At 42.6% G+C, this 24693-nt stretch overlaps 1 protein-coding gene across 1 annotated transcript; it reads left to right on the top strand.

Annotated features, from left to right (window-relative positions):
* The first annotated feature begins 261 nt into the window (after window positions 1-261).
* On the top strand, window positions 262-23675 carry PCNP (PEST proteolytic signal containing nuclear protein). The gene is made up of 5 exons (XM_066347282.1): window positions 262-369; window positions 8421-8635; window positions 10879-10953; window positions 19525-19580; window positions 21848-23675. The coding sequence occupies exons 1-5, from the start codon at window positions 306-308 to the stop codon at window positions 21972-21974; spliced, it is 537 nt and encodes a 178-aa protein (XP_066203379.1). The 5' UTR covers window positions 262-305; the 3' UTR covers window positions 21975-23675.
* Window positions 23676-24693: the final 1018 nt, after the last annotated feature.

Raw genomic sequence — 24693 nt, 5'->3', positions numbered from 1 at the left:
ACCAACGTTTCCAGGATGATGCTTTCACCTTCCCTCACTTCTCTGAATCTGCCACCAGACCACGGAAACCTAACGGACCTCAACGAAAAGTCCCTAATCAGACCACCCAACCCCCCCCCCCCCACCCTTCCTTAGAGGCAGCTCTTCCATGACGTCACATCCAAGTTTCGTTTCCGAAAGGGCCTCTTTTCACTCGCCGGGGCCGCTCTAGGCTGCTGCCTCGCCGGCCGGCTCCGCGTCTCAGTGGTCACTGGGCGGGGCCGTGACGTTTTTGGCGTGGCTGCAGGGAGGCCGCGGCGGGGAAAATGGCGGACGGGAAGGCGGGAGACGAGAAGCCTGAGAAGCCGCAGCGAGCTGGAACCGTCGGAGGTGAACACAACCCCAGCGTCGCGGGCTGAGAGGGATGCTCTGGGCCTTTCTTTGAGCTCCCCGGGGTGGCGGGCCAGGGTGGGGCGAGAATGGGCCGAGCTGGCGCTCCCCCGGCCGGGTGCTGGGCCAAGATGAGCCCCGGGCACGCCCGGTGCGGCCCTCTGGGATCGGGGCCCACAGCGGCTCCTGGACGGGGGATAGTCGGCCACTGTTCGTCCTTTCCGGGCCGGGCCCTAGCGGAGGCCCCGCTCCCGAGGAGAAGGGGGGTGGACACCAGGAAGGGGAACCGAACTCGGGGTGGGAGCCGCAGCGGCGGCGCGGGAGCCGCAGCCGCCACAGTGGGGACGCGCAGCAGGCAGGAGGCACGCGGGGGGAGGCGCCGAGCGGCGGCCGCGGGCCGCGGGCCAGGTTTCCGTGGGTGGCGGCCTCTCGGTGACACGGGGGCTAGCGGCTCCTTCTCGCTGGCGCGGGGGACGACCCCGGCCTCTCCCCGTTCTTCTCAAGCCCGGTGCCGACCCTGTAACAGGCTGGGTGGAGGCGGCGGCGGAGGAGAAGCGGAATAAAGACGGTCGGCCGGAAGGCTTCGGCTGCGGGCCTAGGGTTAGGGGTGCGCGGCCTTTCTCTGAGGCGCCCGCCTTTTCCGAGGCGGGCGGCGGCCGGCTCTCCGCGCGCCCGGAGCTCGGTGGCCGCACCGGCCAGGGCGACTTCCTGGGGTGTGTTTCGACATCAGCTAAGGCTGTCTTGATCTTGTCCTCCTCTATCCCTGTAAATTTGGGAATAGAAAGGTAGTATTTCCACCCACGTGTGTCGTGACACAGCAAGTAACTTAACACGTGCGAGCTGATCGTACTAGTTTCAGAACGTTTTAAGTATTATTTTCTATTCTGATTCCCTCAAGTTCTTATCCCTGAAAGAACATCGTATGAGAAAATACAAAACATGAAGAATAGCATTTGAAGGCAACTGTTGAGAACTATTAAGATGGTGTTTAATGTGAATTGCCTTGGGAATAAAAATTGAGGAAAGTTTAATATTCAGTTACTATGGACCTAGAGGATTTTTTGTTTGTTTGAATGCTATTGAGCCAACCAACCTCCTCCCTCTCCACTCGCCCCCCTTTTTTTTCGCCCCCCCCCCCCTTTTTGCTACCTCGTTCGGGACTTTTTTCTTTCAAAAATGGTCTTGGAAATTGTCGAGTAAAATTCTTTTTGACTGTCTTGACTGAAAGTATAGCAGATGCATTTACTGTGCCATCAAATGTATTTTAAGTATTAGCATAGTTCCATAATATAATTTATTCACCACCTTTTCCGGTAGGGATAATTACTCCAGTATAAGTATTGATGTTTCTGTTTTAGCCTGTTTTTTTGTGTTTGAAGGGCTGGTATAAAATTATCTTTGCTAATTGGTGTAAAAAATTTATTATGGCCTCCTTGTAGGTGACTTAGAATAAGTAATATCTCTTAATAACTTTTACATCATTGGTCTCGGGTATGCCTTTACAAGAAAATAGCTGTTGCGTATAAACCATTTTTGAATGTCAGATACTTTTAATGAAGTTGTACAGAGTAGTTCTAGTTAAAACTTTTAATACAGTGGATATTGCTAAATTGATAATTTTGTGGCCAGTAGGCACTGGTTTTTTTGTGTGTCTTTTTTTTGTGTGTTTGCACATCTATCTTTTATATATATATTTTTTAATTTTATTTATTTTTATTTTTTTAAATTAATTTTACTAGGGTGACATCAATAAATCAGGGTACATATGTTCAAAGATACATGTCCAGGTTATCTTGTTAATCAATTATGTTGCATACCCATCACCCAAAGGCAGATTGTCCTCTGCCACCTTCTATCTAGTTTTCTTTGTGCCCCTCCCCCCCCCCAACCACCACACTCTTACCAATGTGTCTTAGTCTCGTTTTTATGTCCCACCTATGTATGGAATAATACAGTTCTTGGTATTTTCTGATTTACTTATTTCACTTCGTATAATGTTATCAAGGTCCCACCATTTTGCTGTAAATGACCCGATGTCATCATTTCTTATGGCTCAGTAGTATTCCATAGTGTACATGTGCCGCATCTTCTTTATCCAGTCTTCTATTGAAGGGCTTTTTGGTTCTTTCCATGTCTTGGCCACTGTGAACAATGCTGCAATGAACATGGGGCTGCATGTGTCTTTACGTACCAGTGTTCGGATAGGTTTTAGTGGTATTATACCCAGGAGAGGGATTGCTGGGTCATAAGTGTCAGTTCTATTTTCAGTTTTTTGAGGACCACCATAACTTTTCTTCCATCATGGTTGTACTACTTTACATTTCCACCAACAGTGAATGCAGGGTCCTTTTTTCTCCACAGCCTCTCCAACATTATGCTATTACCCGTCTTGATCTGATAATAGCCTAATCTAACAGGTGTGAGGTGGTATCTCATTGCAGTTTTGATTTGCATTTCTCTAATAACTAAAGAAGATGAGCATCTTTTCATATATCTGTCGGCCATTTGTATTTCTCCCTGAGAGAAGTGTCTGTTCATGTCCTCTTCCCATTTTTTTATTGGATTGTTTGTTTGTTGTTGAGTTTTATGAGTTCTTTGTATATTTTGGATATTAGGCCCTTATCTGAGCTGTTGTTTGAAAATATCATTTCCCATTTAGTTGGCTGTTTATTTTGTTGTCAGTTTCTCTTGCTGAACTTCTTAGTCTGATGTAGTCCCATTCATTTATTTTTGCCTTCACTTCCCTTGAAGTAGGCACTGTTTTGAAACACTGTGAAGTTTATCTTAAACGATTATTTAAACAATATTCTTTTTTTTTATTATGTATTCATTTTTAGAGAGGAGAGAGAGAGACAGAGAGAGAGAGAGGAGAGAGAGAGACAGAGAGAGAGAAGGGGGGAGGAGCCGGAAGCATCAACTCCCATATGTGCCTTGACCAGGCAAGCCCAGGGTTTCGAACCGGCGACCTCAGCATTTCCAGGTCAACACTTTATCCACTGCGCCACCGCAGGTCAGGCAACAATATTCTGATTTTTAATTCCTATTTAACATTCCAGTAAGTTGGAAGCATAAGTATTTTTTTATTACTTCTGTAGTTAACATGAATTTATGTCAGTAAGAGAAGCTACTTAATTGAACCACCTGCTGTCACGTTCAAGAGGCGAGGTAATGCTAAATGTGAGGCATTAAACATTTCTTTTTCTCCCTTTGGCTAAGTTTTTGTATCTCCTTGCAATAAATAGAAATTGTAGAGAAGAGCTATTTCTATCATAATCATGGCCATTGCAGGGTATTTTAGGTTATCTAAGGTCTACTTGAGTGAAATTGACATTTATTATGCCAGACACTAGGAGGGTCTTGAATGTTCTCATTTAAACTGCACAAAAGTCCTGTGAAAGAGGTAGCTCTGTGCCCCCTTTGCAGATGAAGAAGCTACCAGTGTGTAAATGGATCATGAAGGGTACCCTTAATCTCTCTCTTTTCCTTTTAAATTTATTTAAGTGAGAGGAAGGGAGATAGATAGACTCCCACATGCGCCCTGACCAGGATCCACCTGGTAATCCCCATCTGGAGCCAATGTTCTGCCCATTTGGGGCCCATGTTTTGACTGAGCTATTTTTAGTGCCTGAGGCAGAGGCTCCATAGAGCCATCCTCAGTATCCTAGGCCATTGTGCTCAAACCAATCAAGCCATGGCTGCAAGAGAGAGAAGGGGGAAGGGAGAAGAAGCAGATGGTCGCTTCTCTTGTGTGCCCTGACCAGGAGTCGAACTTAAGACTTCCACATGCCAGTTGATGCTGTACCACTGAGCCAACTGGCCAGGGCCCTAATCTTTCCTATTAGGTAAGTTTTTTCAAAGTAAGATACCTTTGTGCTCCAAGGCCCTCCTCTCCCTAGCTATTCAATGGGGGGAAAATATATACTTGTACAATGTGTAATGTTTTTATTATTTTTTTATTTTTTTGAGAGACAGACAGGAAGGGAGAAAGATGAAAAGCATCAACTCATAGTTGCATCACTTTAGTTGTTCATTGATTTCTTATAGATGCCTGGACCAGGGGGTTCCAGCCAAGCCAGGACCCCTTGCTCAAGCCAGCCACCCTTGGGCTTCAGCCAGTCACCATGGGATTATATCAGTGATCCTACGCTCAGGCTGGCAACCTCAAAATTTCGAACCTGGAACCTCAGTGGCCCAGGCTGATACTCTGTCCACTGTGTTACCACCAGTCAGGCTGTACAATGTGTAATTTGATTTCATGTTAATTAATCTACACATTTTGTTTGTTCAGAATGAATATAAACTAGGTATAATCCCTTTAATTAAAATATGCCTTGATAAAGAATATAATCATTTGAATTCTGGCTGGATAGCTCAGTTGGTTAGAGCATTGTCCCAAAGCACAGAGGTTGCCGGTTCAATCCCCAATCAGGGCACCTATAGGAACAAATGGAAGTTCCTGTCTCTCTCTCTCTCTCCCTTTCTGTCTCTAAAATCAATAAAATACATATTTTAAAAATATATATAGTAGTTTGATATAACTATCCATGTTTTATAAATTGATTTGTGATTTTATTTTTAAAAAACCACATACTTACTCATCCTTTTTTTTTTTTTTTTTTTTTTTTTTTTTTTTTTTTTTTTTTTTGTATTTTTTTGTATTTTTCCGAAGTTGGAAACCAGGAGGCAGTCTGACAGACTCCCGCATGCACCCGACCGGGATCCACCCGGCATGCCCACCAGGGGGCCATGCTCTGCCCATCTTGGGGCTTGCTCTGCAGCCATCAAAGCCATTCTAGCGCCTGAGGCAGAGGCCACAGAGCCATCCTCAGCGCCCCGGGCAAACTTTTGCTCCGATGGAGCCTTGGCTGCGGTAGGGGAAGAGAGAGACAGAGAGGAAGGAGAAGGGGAGGGGTGGAGAAGCAGATGGGCGCTTCTCCTGTGTGCCCTGGCCGGGAATCGAACCCGGGACTCCCGCACGCCAGGCCCACGCTCTACCACTGAGCCAACCAGCCAGGGCCTATTCATCCTTTTAAATATCAGTCACATTGCTTAACATTTTTCAAAAATCTGTTGTCATCCAAAATTTTATTTCCATAGTACTACATACAAAACATTTCATTAAATACATTGAAACAGAAGTGTTTTTATTAAGAAAACCCATATACTAAAATAGTGCATGTTGTATTTTAAAAAAAGCATTTAATGGACTGAAGAATTGATGTTGATATTTAAAAACTGATTTTAGAGAGAGGAAGGGGGAGGGGAGAGAGACAGACAGACAGATACAGCCCATCCGTTCCTGTATGTGCCCTGACTGGGGATCGAGCCCCAGAGCTTTGCCTATCCGGACAACACTCGAACCAGCTGAACTGTTGGTCCAGGGCCCCACCTTTTTATTGAAGAATAGATGTTTTCTAAGTTATTAAGTATTTATAATTGCTTACCAAAAAAAAAACATACAAACTTCTTGAGTGAGCAAGTTATTTACTATATCCAGGAATAAATTGCTGGATCTGGAATCAGCCATGTGTGGAAATGACCCAGTCGACACAGTATGCTTCATCTCAGCGTGCACCTGAGGTGCAGGCGGTCTTAATAGTTTGCCTCCAAACGACAGAAACACAGAAGTGGATAAAATTGAGATGCTGCCAGCTGATTACTTAATTAATAATACTTTTCCCAGCTCCCTGTCCCATGTTACTTTTTTCTAGAGCAGTCTCTAGAAATCTTGCCTACAGCATCATGCGATTGGACAGACACTGTTGTGTTCCATGTATTATTAGCACATACTAGTTCAGCTAGTTGTCACATTTCATGTTGTTAATACGATAGTAAGAATTACGTTTTCACTTCTCATTATTTATACTTTAATTTTTCTAGTTTCTTGTTTCAAAATTGTTTTCTGGATAGCAGGAGACCTATAATTAAGTAAAGAGAACTTTTAAAAGAATTGGAAATCTTAACTAATTACAGCCCTTGGACCTCAGTTCAGAGAGCAGTTATACTACAATCAAGACTAAATGTTCTTTACATTATTTGTTTTGATTTTTTGCAATGTCTGTGTGTTCCAGTTCATAGAAGTTTCCATTTTAGCTGTGTATCAGTCACAGAGAAGCTAATCACTGTTTGGGTTTTACTATAAATTTTATACGTGATGAAAAGTATAGAAAGCAGAATAAAATTTAGCAGAAGTGATTTTAGTTATAAACTTAGACATTGAAAACTGTTTACATAATACTTTTTAAAAAGGAATTTTAAATTGAGCTCTGTATTTCAGCTATTGAGTAGCTGTCTTTCTTCAGGTGCTTCTCTAATTCATGCTTTCATGTTTGGTTTCCCTCCTTGGGAAATCCCAAACCTAATCCTGAATTTCTTTCCTACATCGTCATTGCACCTCTCACCCTTTGTCCAAAAGGTTAAAGAGTTCCTCTTCTCTGGGCGGTTGGCTCAGTGGTAGAGCATCAGCCTGGCGTCCAGAAGTCCCGGGTTCAATTCCCGGCCAGGGCACACAGGAGAAGCGCCCATCTGCTTCTCCACCCCTCCCCCTCTCCTTCCTCTCTGTCTCTCTCTTCCCCTCCTGCAGCCAAGGCTCCATTGGAGCAAAGATGGCCCGGGCGCTGGGGATGGCTCCTTGGCCTCTGCCCCAGGCGCTGGAGTGGCTCTGATCACAACAGAGCGACGCCCCAAAGGGGCAGAGCATCGCCCCCTGGTGGGCAGAGCGTCGCCCGATCCCGGTCGGGCTCATGCGGGAGTCTGTCTGACTGTCTCTCCCGGTTTCCAGCTTCAGAAAATACAAAAAAAAAAAAAAAAAAGAGTTCCTCATATTTTTCCGCTAAACGAAATCAAATGTTCTGTTCAAAGTGCTTGTTAACTAGAGGCCCTGTAATTCCAAAGCTATACTGCTCACCAGAATTAGGGGATATTTCAAGGTGAATATGAAGCAATAAAATATCCCCTAAATTCTGTGAGCAATATATATAGATTGAGATCTGTAGCATCTGGTTTTTTAATCCGTTACTTGTCAGTCTGTGTTTAACTTTCTGCCTTCCACGCCATTTGAGCTTTTGGTCCTGTTTAACTATTGGCGTCTTCTCTTTCTCCGTAAATAAGCCATCCAATGTAGCAGACTGCGTTCTATAGAATGAATTGTAAACTGGGGAAGGAAAATAAGAATTTCAGTAATAGCCAGGTTTTTGTCTTACCTTCCAATACGTACTTAAATAGCCTTGTATAACAAACCTAAGATGTTCAAGATGTGAACTAATTTCATATTGATTAATACAAACATGAGCAAAATTACTGAAAGACATCTTGTATTCCAAACTTACATATGTATATCTTCTGCTGTTTGAAATTATAATTAGCTCATCTTTCTTACACGAGAAAAAATAATATATAAACCTGAGTATGACTGAAGCTCTTAAGGGTAGCTTAAAACAGGTGATAACCAAACTTTCAGAGTAGAATTACTCAAAATGATGACCTTGTAGTTAGTCTTCCTTGAAGTTCTTTTGCAAGTGTGACATGTATGTAAGGAACACATCGCTGAAGGAAATTACTCCAGGCTTTATTAAAAACATTGTAGTTCAGGCAATAATGGGCTGTTCATAACTAGTTGTGTTGCATAACTAATAGTACATTATTGAAGAATATTAGAATTTATTAGTCAAATGTATTATTCTATGATGTGACTAATTGCTCAAATACTAGTTTGTGTAGAACAGTATGTAGACCTTAATTTCTAAAAAGCAAAGTCATACAACTAGATTATTGTATAACTTAGAGCGTTTAATTGACGTGTCTTTTTGTGAACTCTATGCTTATAATTTTAAATTGCTCTGTATTTTATGCTAGTTAATTCATGGGAGGCTCTTCTACTGCCACACAATCTCAGTTCCTGCTGTATACTCTAACAGTGGGAGAGACTGTTGGGTCAGTAGGTAACAGCTACAGAGGTGTCTTCCTTATAACGATGCTTTTTGAGGTTGCTGCTCCCATCAATCTGTTCAGTAAAAATAGCTCATCTTGGTAAGTTGTTTCGACTTCACCAGGACCTGAAGAAGAAGCAGAAAAACCTGTGAAAACTAAGACTGTTTCTTCCAGTAATGGAGGGGAAAGTTCCAGTCGCAGCGCTGAGAAGCGATCAGCTGAAGAGGAAGCTGCAGACCTCCCAACAAAGCCTACAAAGATCTCCAAGTTTGGATTTGCCTTAGGTAGTCAGACGACAAAGAAAGCCTCAGCCATATCCATCAAACTTGGATCAAGTGTGAGTTGTTATTGTTATATATGGTACTCATAATGGGTCTTAAGAATCCGTTTTGGAAACCTGCTTTTACTGGGTTAGGTAAATTAAGTATTAAAAGGTACATGGGTTCATGAAATTATATGTAAATATTTAAGGAGGTATTAGCTCCATGTTCAAGAAAGATACGGATGAATTGTATCTCAATAAACTTATTTTTTTTAAAGGTTTGTAATATAAGAAGGAACTACTATTATAGGGATTATATGATTTTTAAAGTAATAGCTTAGAATTTTTCTAAATTGAGCAAAACCTCCAAAATATATTTTCAGAATTTCAGCTTATTTTTCATCTTTCAATTCTAGTAGTATTAAAAATAATATCTAGAAATCAATTATTTTATCTGAAAAGGTTAATATTAATAAGGTATTCCTTGATAAGAAGAGCTTCCTGGTTACCTTACTTTGGAGCTACACATGGAGGTTGATGCCCTATGACAGTAGTTCTTACCGATCAACTTCTGATCTCGTTTTAATATGTAAACCAGGAATGAATACCTTTGAACTGTGGAGTATCTGGAAAGTATTTGAAATATGACATTGAAGCACACAAGGTTTAGAAATTTGACTATTCCTGACTATTTTATATGGTTCATCCAAATAGATCTCTTTTAGAAAAATGTTACTTACAGTGTATTGCTATTGGCTTTAGAAAACAGTTACATTCTTGTGTAAGGAGAAAAATTCTAAGATTGCTTTTGAGTTGTTTATTCATGTCTGTTCTGTGCAAATTGGTTTTCAGTTGCTAGATGCATACAGCTTTTTTCTGCATTAGATGTTCATTCAAAGATGTTTAAAATATGTTACGGCTCAAGTTCCTTCTGTAAGTTTGAGCTACACTTAGTTTTTAAAGAGCTACCATTCAGGCCCTGGCCGGTTGGCTCAGCGGTAGAACGTCGGCCTGGCGTGCGGGGGACCCAGGTTCGATTCCCGGCCAGGGCACATAGGAGAAGCGCCCATTTGCTTCTCCACCCCCCCCCCTCCTTCCTCTCTGTCTCTCTCTTCCCCTCCCGCAGCCAAGGCTCCATTGGAGCAAAGATGGCCGGGCGCTGGGGATGGCTCCTTGGCCTCTGCCCCAGGCGCTAGAGTGGCTCTGGTCTCGGCAGAGCGACGCCCGGAGGGGCAGAGCATCGCCCCCTGGTGGGCAGAGCATCGCCCCTGGTGGGCGTGCCAGGTGGATCCCGGTCGGCGCATGCGGGAGTCTGACTGTCTCTCCCCATTTCCAACTTCAGAAAAATACAAAAAAAAAAAAAGAGCTACGATTCAGAACCCCCACTCCCATGTTATGCTGTTTTTGCCTTTTTAAAAAATTTATTCTGAATAAAAGACATTCGGCTTGTAACTTTGTTACTTATTACTAGTCTCCCTGCCTGAACTGATTATTTTTGTTTAATCTGGGGGTTTTTTTAAGCTGCATAGACTTAATGGCATAAATGTTTACTTTTTTCTTAATAGTGATTAAACATGTATTCTCATGAATACTTCTCATACAAATGTTTCACTTGATAATAAATTTTACTATGATTCAACATCTCCCTAGATCAGATATCCAAATCCCTACTTTACTATGTCATTCACGTGATTTAGTAATTGCTTATTATATTAGATGGGAGGGTTATGTTTGAGAAAGCCTACTCAATAAAACTTAATCTTTGGAAAACAAAACCTGTTTTTATAAAATAAGCAATAGTGTAAGCATAATTTTCTTGGGGGATTGAGGTTTAGGATATAAAAAAAAGTTGGAATTGTTGGTTTTGATTATATGATATGAAAAGATAGTCAACCAACAAAAATACTTGCTTGTGCCTTATTTGTCTCTGTAACAAATACATGACTTCTTTAATCAATTAAACGGTGTTTCCAGAGTCACTGTGCACAAGCTATAAAGGCACACTACTTAATTTTAATGTTACTGTGGGAAAGTATTACTAATCACTTTCTCTTACCTGTACCAGGTGCCCCTTAGCTAAATGATATTAAATTATAGGTCCTACCTAGGAAATCTTTTACAGGAGGAAAAAAATGGACAATAAAAGTTAAACTTACCCATTGGTAACCCACATTGTCAAAAAGAAAGAATGGGTTTGTCTAAACTTTGTTCTGAGTTTCTTACTATTTCTATGAAAACAAAGTTGAATCATTGAAGATAAATGGTATCATTAAGCCTGTATAAATGTTATATCTTACTCTTTACTGTTTTGTCTTCAGAAACCTAAGGAAACTGTTCCAACTCTTGCTCCAAAAACCCTTTCAGTAGCAGCAGCCTTTAATGAAGATGAAGATGTAAGTTGACATCAGGTTTTGTTTACTTTATTATAACCAGTTCTTTAAGAAAGATGTTACTGGCAAATTGTAGGTTGTATTAATGGTACAAGTGAATTTCCTTTGCAACTCTGAATAGTTTTTTTGTGTGTGACATCTGCAAAATCTGGATATTTCTATTTATTTTATTTGGTTGCAAGATTATTTAAAATACTAACTCTGGGGGCAAGGAACTTAAGAATCAAGTGAATTCATGCTTATTATAAATAATATAGGTATGTACTAGGAAGTATACAGTGCCCCCCAAAAAACCTGAATGCTGCTGCCTTTGATTTTTATAATTGAAATCTTAATTTTAATTTTTTTTATATATAATTGAAATCTTTAGTGATGAAACATTATGCATGCATTCAACTTACAAAAGGCAGCTATAGTGGTTTCCTCCCTTTATCCCTATGAGGAATAATAATTAAATAGTGTAGGTGATTCTACTAGTTTTTCTGTTTTGTTCTGTTTTTAGCTAGAGAGAGACAGGACAGGAGAGAGATGAGAAGTATCAGTTAGTGCCTTACTGGGCGGTGTGGCACAGTGGATGGAACATCGGACTGGGACCTGGAGGACCTGGGTTCAAATCCCTGGGGTTGCCAGCTTGGGCACAGGCTCATCTGGTTTGAGCAAGGGGTCACTTGCTCTGCTGTAGCCCCCCGTCATAGCACATAAGAGAAAGCAATCAATGAACAACTAAGGTGCCACAGTGAGGGGTTGATGCTTCTCATCTCTCTCACTTCCTGCCTGTCTGTCCCTATCTGTCCCTCTCTCTGACTCTTTCTGTCTCCAAAAAATAAAAAGTATCAGCTCGAAGTTGTAGCACTTTAGTTGTTCATTGATTGCTTCTCATACATGCCCTAACTGGGGTGGAGGGCTTCAGCTAAGCCAGAGATTCCTTGCTCAAACCAGTGATCATGGAGTCATGTCTGTGATCCTGCACTTAAGCTGGTAAGCCAGCTCAAGCTAGCCACCTCGAGGCTTCGAACCTGAGTCCTCAGTGTCCCAGGTCAACACTACCCACTGCGCCACTACCTGGTCAGGCTTTACTAGAAGTTTGACTCAAACTCATATTCCAGAGTAAGCATAAGATGCCTCTCTGCAGTCCTAGGCTTTCCAGTCCCCTCATGCCCTCACAGTGTCCCTCCTACCGTGTTTATGATTGACTGGAATTTTAAGCATCATTTGACTTTTTCCCTTGTGCTCTGATTTTAGAACCTACCCACATTTAAGGTGTAACCCCACTGTGTGACAGGTGTTACTGGGTACATAACTAATTACTCCCAAAAGGAGTAGGGATAACAATGATGCATTCAGAGGAGCACAAACACTGTGTCACAGGAGTGATTAGCAAGAATATATAAGAGAAGAAATATGAGTTGGGTACCGAAACATTAGGTAGGGTTTTGACAGACCAAGGAATACTTTTATAAGCTAAGACATCAACTGTCAAATCACAAGTGGTAAGACCCTGGCTTGGTAGCTCAATTGGTTAGAGGCTCATCCTGATACTCCAGGTTTGGCCAAGGTTGAGGTTTGTTCCACAGTCAGGGCTCATATAAGAATCAACCAATGAATGTGTAAATAAGTGGAACAACAAATTGATATTTCTCTCTCTCTAAAATCAATAACTTTTCTGCAAGAGAACGAGACAGGAAGGGAGAGAGACAAGGAGCATCAATTTGTAGTTGTGGCACTTTAGTTGTTCATTGATTGCTTTTCATATATGTCACTGTCTCTAGTTGAGCCAGTGACCCCCTTGCTCAAGCCAGTGACCATGGGGTCATGTCTGTGAGCCCACGCTCAAGTCAAAGACTCCACGCTCAAGCTGGTGAGCCCACGCTCAAGCCATTGTTCTCAGAATTTTGAACCTGGGACCTCAGCATCCCAGATTGATGTTCTATCTACTGTGCCACCACCTGGTCAGGTTAAATTTTTTTTTTTTTAATTTTATTGATTTTAGTGAGAGAAACATTGTTCTGTATATATGCCCTGACTGGGGATTGAACCAGCAACCTCTGCTTCAGGACAACCCCCTGGTCGACAAACTGCGGCTCGTGAGCCACATGTGGATCTTTGGCCCCTTGAGTGTGGCTCTTCCACAAAATACCACGTGCAGGCGCTACCTCGATAAGGAATGTACCTGCCTATATAGTTTAAGTGTAAAAAACTTGGCTCTCAAAAGAAATTTCAATCGCTGTACTGTTGATATTTGGCTCTGTTGACTAATGAGTTTGCTGACCACTGCTACCCAACCTAACTCTCTGGCCAGGACAATAAATAAATTTTTTTTAAAAACTTATACATAATAAGTAGAAGCTGCATTTTACTGGACTGGAGATTTTTGTAGAGGAGTTTTGGGCAAGAGTAAATGAAATGATTGGAGCCCAGATCAGTAGGTAAAGAGTAACTGGTGATCACTGTATTCTCCTTGGGATGTTTACTCATTCTACACATTTCAATACTTTCTATATGCTCAGTGCAGTGAGATTACAAAGATAGATCAGACGTGTTCCTCTAGGAACTCGGCCTTCTAGAGCAGAGACTAATACACAAAAAGTGCCTGGAGATGAAGCGCTGTGGAAATTCAGGAAATTGAGGAACTAGACGCAGCTTGGAAAGACCACGTGGCTGGCAGTCGGGAAGACACAGGTTCTCTTCCGGTTTGTCCAGTTTTTAACCTATAAAGCCTGTGAATAAATTCCTTTACCTTGGGCCCTGGCCGGTTGGCTCAGCGGTAGAGCGTCGGCCTGGCGTGCGGGGGACCCGGGTTCGATTCCTGGCCAGGACACACAGGAGAGGCGCCCATTTGCTTCTCCACCCCTCCCCCCCCTCCTTCCTCTCTGTCTCCCTCTTCCCCTCCCACAGCCAAGGCTCCATTGGGGCAAAGATGGCCCGGGTGCTGGGGATGGCTCCTTGGCCTCTGCCCCAGGCGCTAGAGTGGCTCTGGTCGTGGCAGAGCATCACCCCCTGGTGGGCAGAGCGTCACCCCTGGTGGGCGTGCCGGGTGGATCCCGGTGGGGCGCATGCGGGAGTCTGTCTGTCTGACTGTCTCTCCCCGTTTCCAGGTTCAGGGAAAAAAAAAAATTCCTTTCCCTTCTTGGAGACAGTTTTTAAACTGTAAAATCAAGGCTCAGTTAGAGCATAGGTTTTTAAAACTATTTTCAGAGTTCTTGGGTTCTCTGTGTCGCAGGAGCTGCTGTTCCGGGAGGCAGTTATGCCTGACAAGCAGGGTTCTCGTTTCCTGCCTGTTTCACTTACAGTGATCCTTTTATCTGTTTGATAATCGGGAACCCAAGTAAGAGTTTGTTGAGGAAAAAATGTATTTCATTGCCCCACCTCTCCCCAAAGAAGGTTTCTTTCTTTCTTTTTTTTATTAAGGTGTTTTTTTTGTTTTGTTTGATTGATTGATTTTAGAGAGACAGAGAGGGAGGGAAGCACTAATCTGCTGTTCCACTTAGTTGTGCGTGCATAGTCACTTCCATATGTGTTCTGAATGGGGATTGAGCCCGCAACACTGGTGTTTCGGGACGACGCTCTAACCGACTAAGTAACCAGCCAGCGCTTCCCAAAAGAAGTTTAAAAAGTACTGACTTAAATAACACCTTCTGCTTTCTGCCATTTCTGCCATTCTTAACAGATTAGGTGACTTTTTGATATGTACAGATGGTATGATGGAAGGGCAGGATAGGAAGAAGGGGACGGCAGGTGTCAAAGCAGAGGCTGGAAAGTGTAGGCACTACATACCAGCAATGGCTTACTTTAAATAATGCCTGACAGTTTGTGTGTCTTCACATAACTTTATTTTACCCTCCATATGTTCCTGTGAATTGTGTAGTATAGTTATTTCTGTTTAGCAAATGGAGAAATTAAGTTATGTAAAGTATGCATAAGTGTGTGCTGATGCACATAAATGTTGAACTAGAATTTAGGTCTTCTGATTTCTAGTCCTCTGTTCTTTGCATCATCCCTTGAGTCAGGGGTCTGGAACCTTTTTGGCTGAAAGAGCCATGAACGCCACATATTTTAAAATGTAATTCCATGAGAGCCATACAATGACCCGTGTACGTTACGCATTATCCAGTAAAAAATTTAGCCCTGGCCGATTGGCTCAGCGGTAGAGCGTCGGCCTAGCGTGCGGAGGACCCGGGTTCGATTCCCGGCCAGGGCACACAGGAGAAGCGCCCATTTGCTTCTCCACCCCTCCGCCGCGCTTTCCTCTCTGTCTCTCTCTTCCCCTCCCGCAGCCAAGGCTCCATTGGAGCAAAGATGGCCCGGGCGCTGGGGATGGCTCTGTGGCCTCTGCCTCAGGCGCTAGAGTGGCTCTGGTCGCAACATGGCGACGCCCAGGATGGGCAGAGCATCGCCCCCTGGTGGGCGTGCCGGGTGGATCCCGGTCGGGCGCATGCGGGAGTCTATCTGACTGTCTCTCCCTGTTTCCAGCTTCAGAAAAATGAAAAAAAAAAAAAAAAAAAAATTGGTGTTGTCCCGGAGGACAGCTGTGATTGGCTCCAGCCACCTGCAACCATGAACATGAGCAGTAGGAAATGAATGGATTGTAATACATGAGAATGTTTTATATTTTTAACGTTATTTTTTTTCCTTTTTTTCTTTTTCTTTTTTTTTTCTTTTTTTTCTCAGAGAGAGGGATAGATAGGGACAGACAGGAACAGAGAGAGATGAGAAGCATGAATCATCAGTTTTTTGTTGCGACACCTTAGTTCATTGCTTGCTTTCTCATATGTGCCTTGACCGCAGGCCTTCAGCAGATGGAGTAACCCCTTGCTTGAGCCAGCGACCTTGGGTCCAAGCTGGTGAGCTTTTCCTCAAACCAGTTGAGCTGGCGACCTCGGGGTCTCGAACCTGAGTCCTTCCACATCCCAGTTTGACGCTCTATCCACTGCGCCACCACCTGGTCAGGCAACGTTACTATTTTTTTATTATTAAAGATTTGCCTGCAAGCCAGATGCAGCCATCAAAAGAGTCACATCTGGCTCACGAGCCATAGGTTCCCAACCCCTGCTTTAAGTGCTTTCCATAAATACATCTTTTCATATTTTCATTTATTGATTTGTGAGAGAGAGGAAGGGTGAGAGAGGAGAGAGAGAGGCATTGATTTATTGTTCTACTTATTTATGCACCTTAGGTAGATTGTTGTCTATACCCTGACCAGGGATCAAACCCGCAACCTTGGCATACTGGTCAGTCAGTGCTCTGTAACTAAGCTACCGGGCCAGGGCATCCCTAAATGCTTTTTCTTTTTTTAACGAGAGAGAGTCGGAGAGAGAGGGATAGACAGGGACAGACAGGAACAGAGAGATGAGAAGCATCAGTCATCAGTTTTTCGTTGCACGTTGCGACGCCTTAGTTGTTCATTGCCCTCCCATATGTGCCCTGACCGCGGGCCTTCAGCAGACCAAGCAACCCTTTGCTTGAGCCAGCGACCTTGGGTCCGAGCTGGTGAGCTTTTGCTCAAAAGACATTTTGGACAAGTTCAGCAACACTCTTTCTGCTATAAGATGGTAATGAGAGGAAATGATGAATTTGTCTACTAGATAAAAGAATCTATGCACCTGGATAGTGAACACACAGTACAATATACAGATGATTTATTGTAGAATTGTACACCTAAAACCTATATAATTTTTATTAACCAATGTCACCCCAATAAAATTAAAAAGAATTTTTTTAAAAATAAAAAAACAATGCACATGCCTGATTGGTGGTGGTATAGTGGATAGAGCATCTGCCTGGAACACTGGTCTTGGGTTTGAGGCCCTGAGGTTCCCGGCTTGACCACAGAGTCCAGGCTTGAGCATGGGATCATTGACATGGTCCCATTGTCGCTGGCTTGGAGCCCAAGGTTGTTAGCTTGGAGCAAGGGGTCACTGGCTCGGCTGGAGCCCCCCAGTAAAGGCACATGTGAGAGGCCCTGGCCGGTTGACTCAGAGGTAGAGCGTCAGCCCAGCGTGCGGAAGTTCCAGGTTCGATTCCCGGGCAGGGCACACAGAAGAAGCGCCCATCTGCGTCTCCACCCCCCCCCCCCTTCTCTCTATCTCTCTCTTCCCCTCCCACAGCCAAGGCTCTATTGGAGCAAAATTGGCCCGGGCACTGAAGATGGCTCCATGGCCTCCACTTCAGGCACTAGAATGGCTCTAGTTGCAGTGGAGCAACGGTCCAGATGGGCAGAGCATCGCCCCCTGGTGGGCTTGCCAGGTGGATCTCTGTCAGGTGCATGCAGGAGTCTGTCTGCCGCCACCACCCCGCCCCGCTTCTCACTTTGGGGGGGGGGGATGAATAAATAAATAATAAAAAAGACACATGTGAGAAAGTGATCATGAACAGCTAACATGCCACAACAAGTTAATGCTTCTCACCTTCTTCTGGGTCTCTCACTTCTCTCTCACAAAAAAAATAAAAATAAAGAGGGTATATGCATCTAAAATTTTTATCTGGTTCTTTTTCTGTAGAACATGGTTAAGTAACCTTGGGTACATATCTGAGCCTGGAATATATTGATAAAGAGGGCATTCATTTAATTAATTATTTATTTGGGGGGGCAGACTGAGAGAAAGGTGGGGAGAGAGAGGGTGGAAAGAGAGATGAGAAGCACTAACTCGTCATTTTGTCCCCTTAGTTGTTTATTGCTTCTCATTCGTGCCTTGACCCAGGAGGCTCAAGGCGAGCCATTGACCTCTTGCTCAAGGCAGTGCTACCTTGGGCTTCAAGCCAGAGACTTTGGGACTCAAGCCAGTGACGATGGGGTCATATCTATGATCCCACACTCAAGCCAGCAACCTCGGTGTTTTGAACCTGGGACCTCAGCATCCCAGGTCGACACTCTTATCAATGGCGCCACCACTGGTCAGGCTAATTAATTTTTAAATTACCTTGGGTTTTCTGTGTATTTTATGGCATTAACATTTTTTTTTTTCATTTTTTCCGAAGCTGGAAACGGGGAGGCAGCCAGACAGACTCCCGCATGCACCCGACTGGGATCCACCCAGCATGCCCACCAGGGGGCAATGCTCTGCCCCTCTGGGGCGTCGCTCTGTTGCGTCCAGAGCCACTCTAGCGCCTGAGGCAGAGGCCACAGAGCCATCCCCAGCGCCCGGGCCATCTTTGCTCCAATGGAGCCTCGCTGCGGGACGGGAAGAGAGAGACAGAGAGGAAGGAGAGGGGGAGGCGTGAAGAAGCAGATGGGCGCCTCTCCTGTGTGCCCTGGCCGGGAATCGAACCCAGGACTCCTGCACACCAGGCCGATGCTCTACTGCTGAGCCAACCGGCCAGGGCCGGCATTAACATTTTTTAATAGTTCAGGCCAGTTATTCTGTAGAATGTCCCTCAGTTTGGACTTGTCTGGTGCTTTCTCGTGATCAGATTAAAAATTCTTCTGTAGCTGGACTACCGCAGAAATGATGCCAGGTTCGCAGTGCATCAGATCAGGGAGCTCATGTCAGTATGTCCGTCCCATTGCAGGCAGTGTTAACTTTAATCATTTAGTTAAAGTGAAGTCTGCTAGATTTCTCTACTGTCAAATTACTGTTTTACCTTTCCTAATTAAAACTAATCTTGTTGGATATAATGGTTTGAGAATATGTGAAAATATATAATTGTTTAAACATTTGCTCTTGCGTGTTAACACAAGAGCAAATCCACTGGCAATTCTTGCCAGAATCAGTTATTATAATGTTTGCTAAATAATGACTTTTCTAATTCTTTCATCCTTCCTATGTGTATTAATTATCTCTTACTGTAAAGGAGAGCTCTCCCTTATTTTTTATATAAGTGTGGGCTCATGGGTCTTACTTTTAGTCAACAGGCTGTAATGCTTAAATTATCCCAGACTTGACCATAGAAACCCATTAGCTGGATCTTAAGAACACCCTTTTTAAAAAAGAATGTTTAGCTCAGCAGCAGCATTTATACATAAAAACATGTAAAAGGAACTTGTATCTTTTTAGTAGCTATAAGTAGGGAAAAGTAGTAAGCAGTGAACTTTAACAATATCTTCACAGTTTTTTTGTATTTTTCTGAAGCTGGAAACGGGGAAAGACAGACAGACTCCTGCATGTGCCCGACCGGGATCCACCCGGCACGCCCACCAGGGGTGATGCTCTGCCCCTCCGGGGCGGCGCTCTGCTGAGACCAGAGCCACTCTAGCACCTGGGGCAGAGGCCAAGGAGCCATCCCCAGCGCCCGGGCCATCTCTGCTCCAGTGGAGCCTCGGCTGCGGAAGGGGAAGAGAGAGACAGAGAGGAAGGAGAAGGGGAGGGGTGGAGAAGCAGATGGGCGCTTCTCCTGTGTGCCCTGGCCGGGAATCGAACCCGGGACTTCTGCACGCCAGGCCGACGCTCTACCACTGAGCCAACCGGCCAGGGCGAGGATATACATTTTTTAAATGTAGTTAGAATAAATAAATTTCTCCTTTTACCAAAATATACAGTATTGAAAATGCTCAGTGACTGAGATATAAAATTTAGTCTTAGTAATGAAGTGAATTACTTAATCTATATGCAGTCATCTCTGTTTGCTTCTTTCCTCCAGAGCGAACCAGAGGAAATGCCTCCAGAAGCGAAGATGAGGATGAAGAATATTGGAAGGTATAATTTTTTATAAATATTGTACACAATGGTGGCGAATTAAGAGCAAGAATAAATTACACATAATCTTTTAGTATTCACACTTTTCTTGCATATTTGGGCAAAACAGTTTTGTGAGCATTCAGTGATCTTTTTTTCTCTTTTGGTAAGTGAAAATGAGTATCAAGAAAAAATAATTTAAGGCTATTTCTTTTCAGATACATGTAGTCTTTTTTTTTTTTTTTTTTTTTTTTGTATTTTTCTGAAGCTGGAAACTGGGAGAGACAGTCAGACAGACTCCCGTATGCGCCCAACCGGGATCCACCCGGCACGCCCACCAGTGGGCGACGCTCTGTCGCGACCAGAGCCACTCTAGCACCTGGGGCAGAAGCCGAGGAGCCATCCTCAGCGCCCGGGCCATCTTTGCTCCAGTGGAGCCTTGGCTGCGGGAGGGGAAGAGAGAGAGACAGAGAGTAAGGAGAGGGGGAGGGGTGGAGAAGCAGATGGGCGCCTCTCCTGTGTGCCCTGGCCGGGAATCAAACCCGGGACTCCTGCATACCAGGCCGACGCTCTACCACTGAGCCAACCGGCCAGGGCCCATGTAATCTATATATTTTTTTTTCAAATAGAAGATGGCCATTAAGAATGTACCTGATTTAAGCCCTGGCCGGTTGGCTCAGTGGTAGAGTGTCGGCCAGGCGTACAGAAGTCCCGAGTTCGATTCCCGGCCAGGGCACACAGGAGAGGCGCCCATCTGCTTCTCCACCCCTCCCCCTCTCCTTACTCTCTCTCTCTCTCTTCCCTTCCCGCAGCCAAGGCTCCACTGGAGCAAAGATGGCCCGGGTGCTGGGGATGGCTCCTTGGCTTCTGCCCCAGGCGCTAGAGTGACTCTGGTCGCGACAAAAGCAACGCCCCGGAGGGGCAGAGCATCGCTTCCTGGTGGGCGTGCCGGGTGGATCCCGGTAGGGCGCATGCGGGAGTCTGTCTGACTGTCTCTCCCCGTTTCCGGCTTCAGAAAAATACAGGGGAAGAAAAAAAAAAGAATGTTCCTGATTTAAAATTTAAGTTACCTTTTTTTTCTGGTATAAAAAGACATAGCTTTCACTCACTTATGGTAGCATTCTCACACTTAATCTTGGTCATAAATACCCTTTTTTCCTTGGTAACTTAGGATTCAAATTAAAAAAAGATTTTAATTTTCTTTTTTGTTTCTGTTGTCATAGAAATGACATTAGTTTCAAGTTAACATGATGTTTAGTTTCTTGTCTTTATATGCATTAATAGATCATTTAGAGGCTAGTATGAAAGCTTAGCTTTAACTCAACCCAAATTATGTCCCCTTTTCTACCTAATATATAAACTTCTAAACTAATTGCTAAGTCCCTAAACAGGCATCAGTCTTCAGATTTTCAGTTTATGATTCAGCTGCTGAGCCAACTGGGGCAACAGTCCCAATGGGGATTAAGATTTAGTATCTAGTCTGACCCTGTAACCCAATCTAAACACCCAGTACACATCTCTTTAAATATGTAAAATTGAAACAGTTTATAAAATGACCTGAACCTTTCTATGTGTGGTACATCTTCAAGTTTTACTTATGTTTTTTATAAATGTTGATGGCAAGCCAGCAAAATGATTATTAATGGGTTGCAAACAACTGTTTTAAAAATTATAATGGTTGCCACCTTAGCTATGTATCAGAATCACCTTAAGTATTTTGTTTTTAATGGTTTATTGATTCATTGTAGTTTTTTTTTTATTATTTTGAGAGAGATACAGGAGGGGGGAGAGAGGGTGAGAAGCATCAACTCGCAGTTGCTTTCACCTTAGTTGCGTATTGGCCTCTCATATCTGCCTTGACTGGGGCCGAGCCAGCATCCCTTGCTCAAGCCAGCAGCCTTGGCTTTTTGTGCCAGCAATCTTTGGGCTCAAGCTGGCGAGCTTTGGGATTGTGTGGACAATTCCCCCGCTCAAGTCAGCGACCCCACAATGATGAGCCAGCACTCAGAGCCAGCGACCTCAGCACCCTGGATCAGTGCTTTATCTGCGCCACCATGACGGGTCAGGCGCTCTTTAAGTATTTGTTAAAACTAAAGATTTACCTGGCCCCTGCTGAGCCCTCCTGAATTGGAAACTTTTGGACTAGGTCTGTGGAAAGATTTTTTTTTTTAGTATTCTGATGTTTACCCTATATTATAATTAATGCTAAACAAATGTGTTTTGAATGAGTTGAAAACATGGTTCAAAATCCTTTGTATAACATTTTAAATAATTTTCTTTTAACACAGGGATACACCAACATCAGCAGGACCAAACTCCTTTAATAAAGGAAAGCATGGGTTTTCTGATAACCAGAAGCTATGGGAGCGAAATATAAAATCTCATCTTGGAAATGTCGACGACCAAGACAATTAAATGATATGTTTTGAAATTGGGGTGTGGGGTGGGTAGAAAGTTAAAAGGAACTGTTTCCTTTTTAAAGAATGGTATAAGACTATCTTTGGAGCCGCCTTTTTTTTTTCCTAAGATTGAGTGGTACACTAATAAATGAGAGTTTGAAATTAGACGTAATTTATGTTTTATATACAGATTTCAAGACATTTGCTAATTTTGTAGTTTCATGTGATTAGTTTCCAAAGGTTACAGATAATTAAAAAAATCAGAAATGGTACCTTTCTAAGAATTGCATATTTTTTTAGACACAACTATTAGCACATTAAGAGGGAAGCAGAAAGTTATTGTCTGTTTAAACTGCAAGCAATTACTCTCTAACTTAACTCCCTTATTAATCTAAACTTTCTGGCTCCCAGGAACAGCCTTATAAAGAGGGAGTATTATATTGGGAGGAAAGTGTTACTGGAGCATTGACTGAAAGTAAATTAGATAAGATTAAAGTATTGCTTTTTTTCCTAATGGGCATTTGTTTTGTTTCAAGTCATAAACTAGATATTGCATTGCTATCAGTGGATACAGAGGCTTAGCTCTTTAAAAAAGTTGTTTTTTGAATTTTATGTAAACTTGAGTATTTGATTTAGCCCACTTCACCTTAATGGGTCTTGTCTACCCTCATTAGTCTTCAAAGAACAACCGTTTGCTACCAAAGTAAATCAGTATTTTGAATGTGCTTCTCTTGGTTTTTGTTATTAGCTTAATTCCATAAGCATTTCCACCAGACTTAAGTCATAGGAAGCTGTTTCTTTTAAAATACAAACCACCAAAAATTTTAAATGTACATAATACTTAAATATTTGGCTGGGTTTTTTTAGTTGGTGTTTTTTTTTTAAGGTAAACAGCAAAAAAAATAAACATGCAACATTTTATGAAATGGAAAATGAGAAAGATGCACTTTCTGTAACTTTGTCAAAACATTTAAGTTACTAACTTGTCAAATTCAGTTTGATTTGTACTTACTATAGGAATTCTTATTTAATACAATAAGATGGTTTAAGTGTAGACATATTAACCAATGGCCTCTCAAAAGCACATTTTAGGTATTGGAAATAGAAGGAAAGAAAATGCATCTTTAAACATTTCATGGAATCTTTGACCATATATACTTTATTAGAGCTATGTGTTGTAGGGTTTTTGTGGGGTTTTTTTGCATTTTTGTATTGTATATGAATTCTTTTTAAATGTCATGATTAAACACATTTTTAAAGGCGTAGTCATAGATGAAAGAAAAACACAGTATGTTGATTTCCTTGAAAACTTTACAATGTTAAATTTGCAGGCAGTTTCAGGCTGTCTTAGTGGTGGGAACTCCTTGCTCAGCTCTTATCAAAGGTAGTAACTCCAGAGAAGCAACTTGTATATATTCCCAACACTTTGTTCACTTTCACTCAGTAGAGGAAGCCCCAAGTAAAACAATGGAAATGTATATAGAACTGTTAGTTCTTACTGACTTGATTTAACGATACACAGATACATGAGTTTAACCTGCTTTTAATGTAGGCAAACTTTTTGTTTTTGTCTGTTTTACTGTTTGTGTTAAAATAACATCCCTCTCCTGCATATTCTTTTCTTGACTCAGACAAAATATTAACCTATGGTCAAGATAGAGAGAAACGACTGAGATGAATGTCTTTACTAAAAATACCAATAAATTTGTTGAACTCAGTAGTGTTCTTATTTTCTATTCCGCTCAATTATTGCTGATTTTTTTTTAACAAAGAAGAGACAAATGTTATTACTGTTACTCTTGTCCAGATTGTTGGCCAAGGTAATGGAGGTAATGGGAGATTTTAAATTATTTATAAGACTATTTGATTTAGCATTTATCTCTATACCTCCTTCTCCTCCCCTGCCAAAGTGTTGTCTGCGCTGTGCTGTAGAAAATCCTGCAAACGCAGGCCCTGGCTAATTGCTCAGTGGTAGAGCATCAGCCTGACGTGGATTTCCCAGGTTCAATTCCTGGTCAGGACACACAGGAGAAGTGCCCATCTGGTTCTCTACCCCTCCCCCTCTTCTCTCTCTCTCTCTCTCTCTCTCTCTCTTTCTCTCTCTCTCTCTCTCTCTCTCTCTCTCTCTCTCCACTTCTCTCCTGCAGCTCTGCCTGGATTGGAGCGAGTTGTTCCCAGGTGCTGAGGACGGCTCCATGGCCTTCGCCTCAGGCACTGAGAAGAGCTCAGTTGCTGAGTAACAGAGCATTGCCCTCTAGTGGATCCTGGTCTGGGTACATGCAGGAATCTGTCTCTATCTCCCCTCCTCTCACTAAATAAAGAAAAAAGAAAATAAAAAAGAAAATCCTGCCAAGGCATATGTTTATAATGCTGATGCCCAATAGGTCAGGTCTTAATAAACAAGAAGATTGACCTACATTTTAGAGTTAGGATTCATACCTAGTTTAATTACAAATGAAGGCTATGTGTTTCAAGTTTTGTTTTGTTTTCTCAACTAATGATCAAAGTTAGTTTGACATACTGTGGAGGGTTAAGTTAGTTTTCTGGTCAAGTGAAAATATAAACTTCTTTAATTCATTTTGAAAAAATTTCAGACTTAAAAACCATTGTGAAAATTAAGTATTTCCATGTTCTTCAAATGTTAAAGTCTTACAAAACAATTATCCAAATCAGAGAATTAATGTTGTTACAATACTTTGATCTATTACATTTTCTAAATACTGTTGTTCTACTGA

Source organism: Saccopteryx leptura, chromosome 8 (assembly GCF_036850995.1).
Source record: "Saccopteryx leptura isolate mSacLep1 chromosome 8, mSacLep1_pri_phased_curated, whole genome shotgun sequence".
Taxonomy (NCBI): Eukaryota; Metazoa; Chordata; class Mammalia; order Chiroptera; family Emballonuridae; genus Saccopteryx; species Saccopteryx leptura.
The sequence above is the reverse complement of the archived record's forward strand: the minus strand, read 5'-3'. Positions and strand labels throughout refer to the sequence as shown.

Bases quoted from the DNA above. Each gene is read 5' to 3' on its own strand.
- PCNP (XM_066347282.1), top strand. From the start codon at position 306: ATGGCGGACGGGAAGGCGGGAGACGAGAAGCCTGAGAAGCCGCAGCGA. The intron at 370-8,420 runs GTGAACACAACC...CGACTTCACCAG, and splicing joins GCGAGCTGGAACCGTCGGAG to GACCTGAAGAAGAAGCAGAA. The intron at 8,636-10,878 runs GTGAGTTGTTAT...TTTTGTCTTCAG, and splicing joins CCATCAAACTTGGATCAAGT to AAACCTAAGGAAACTGTTCC.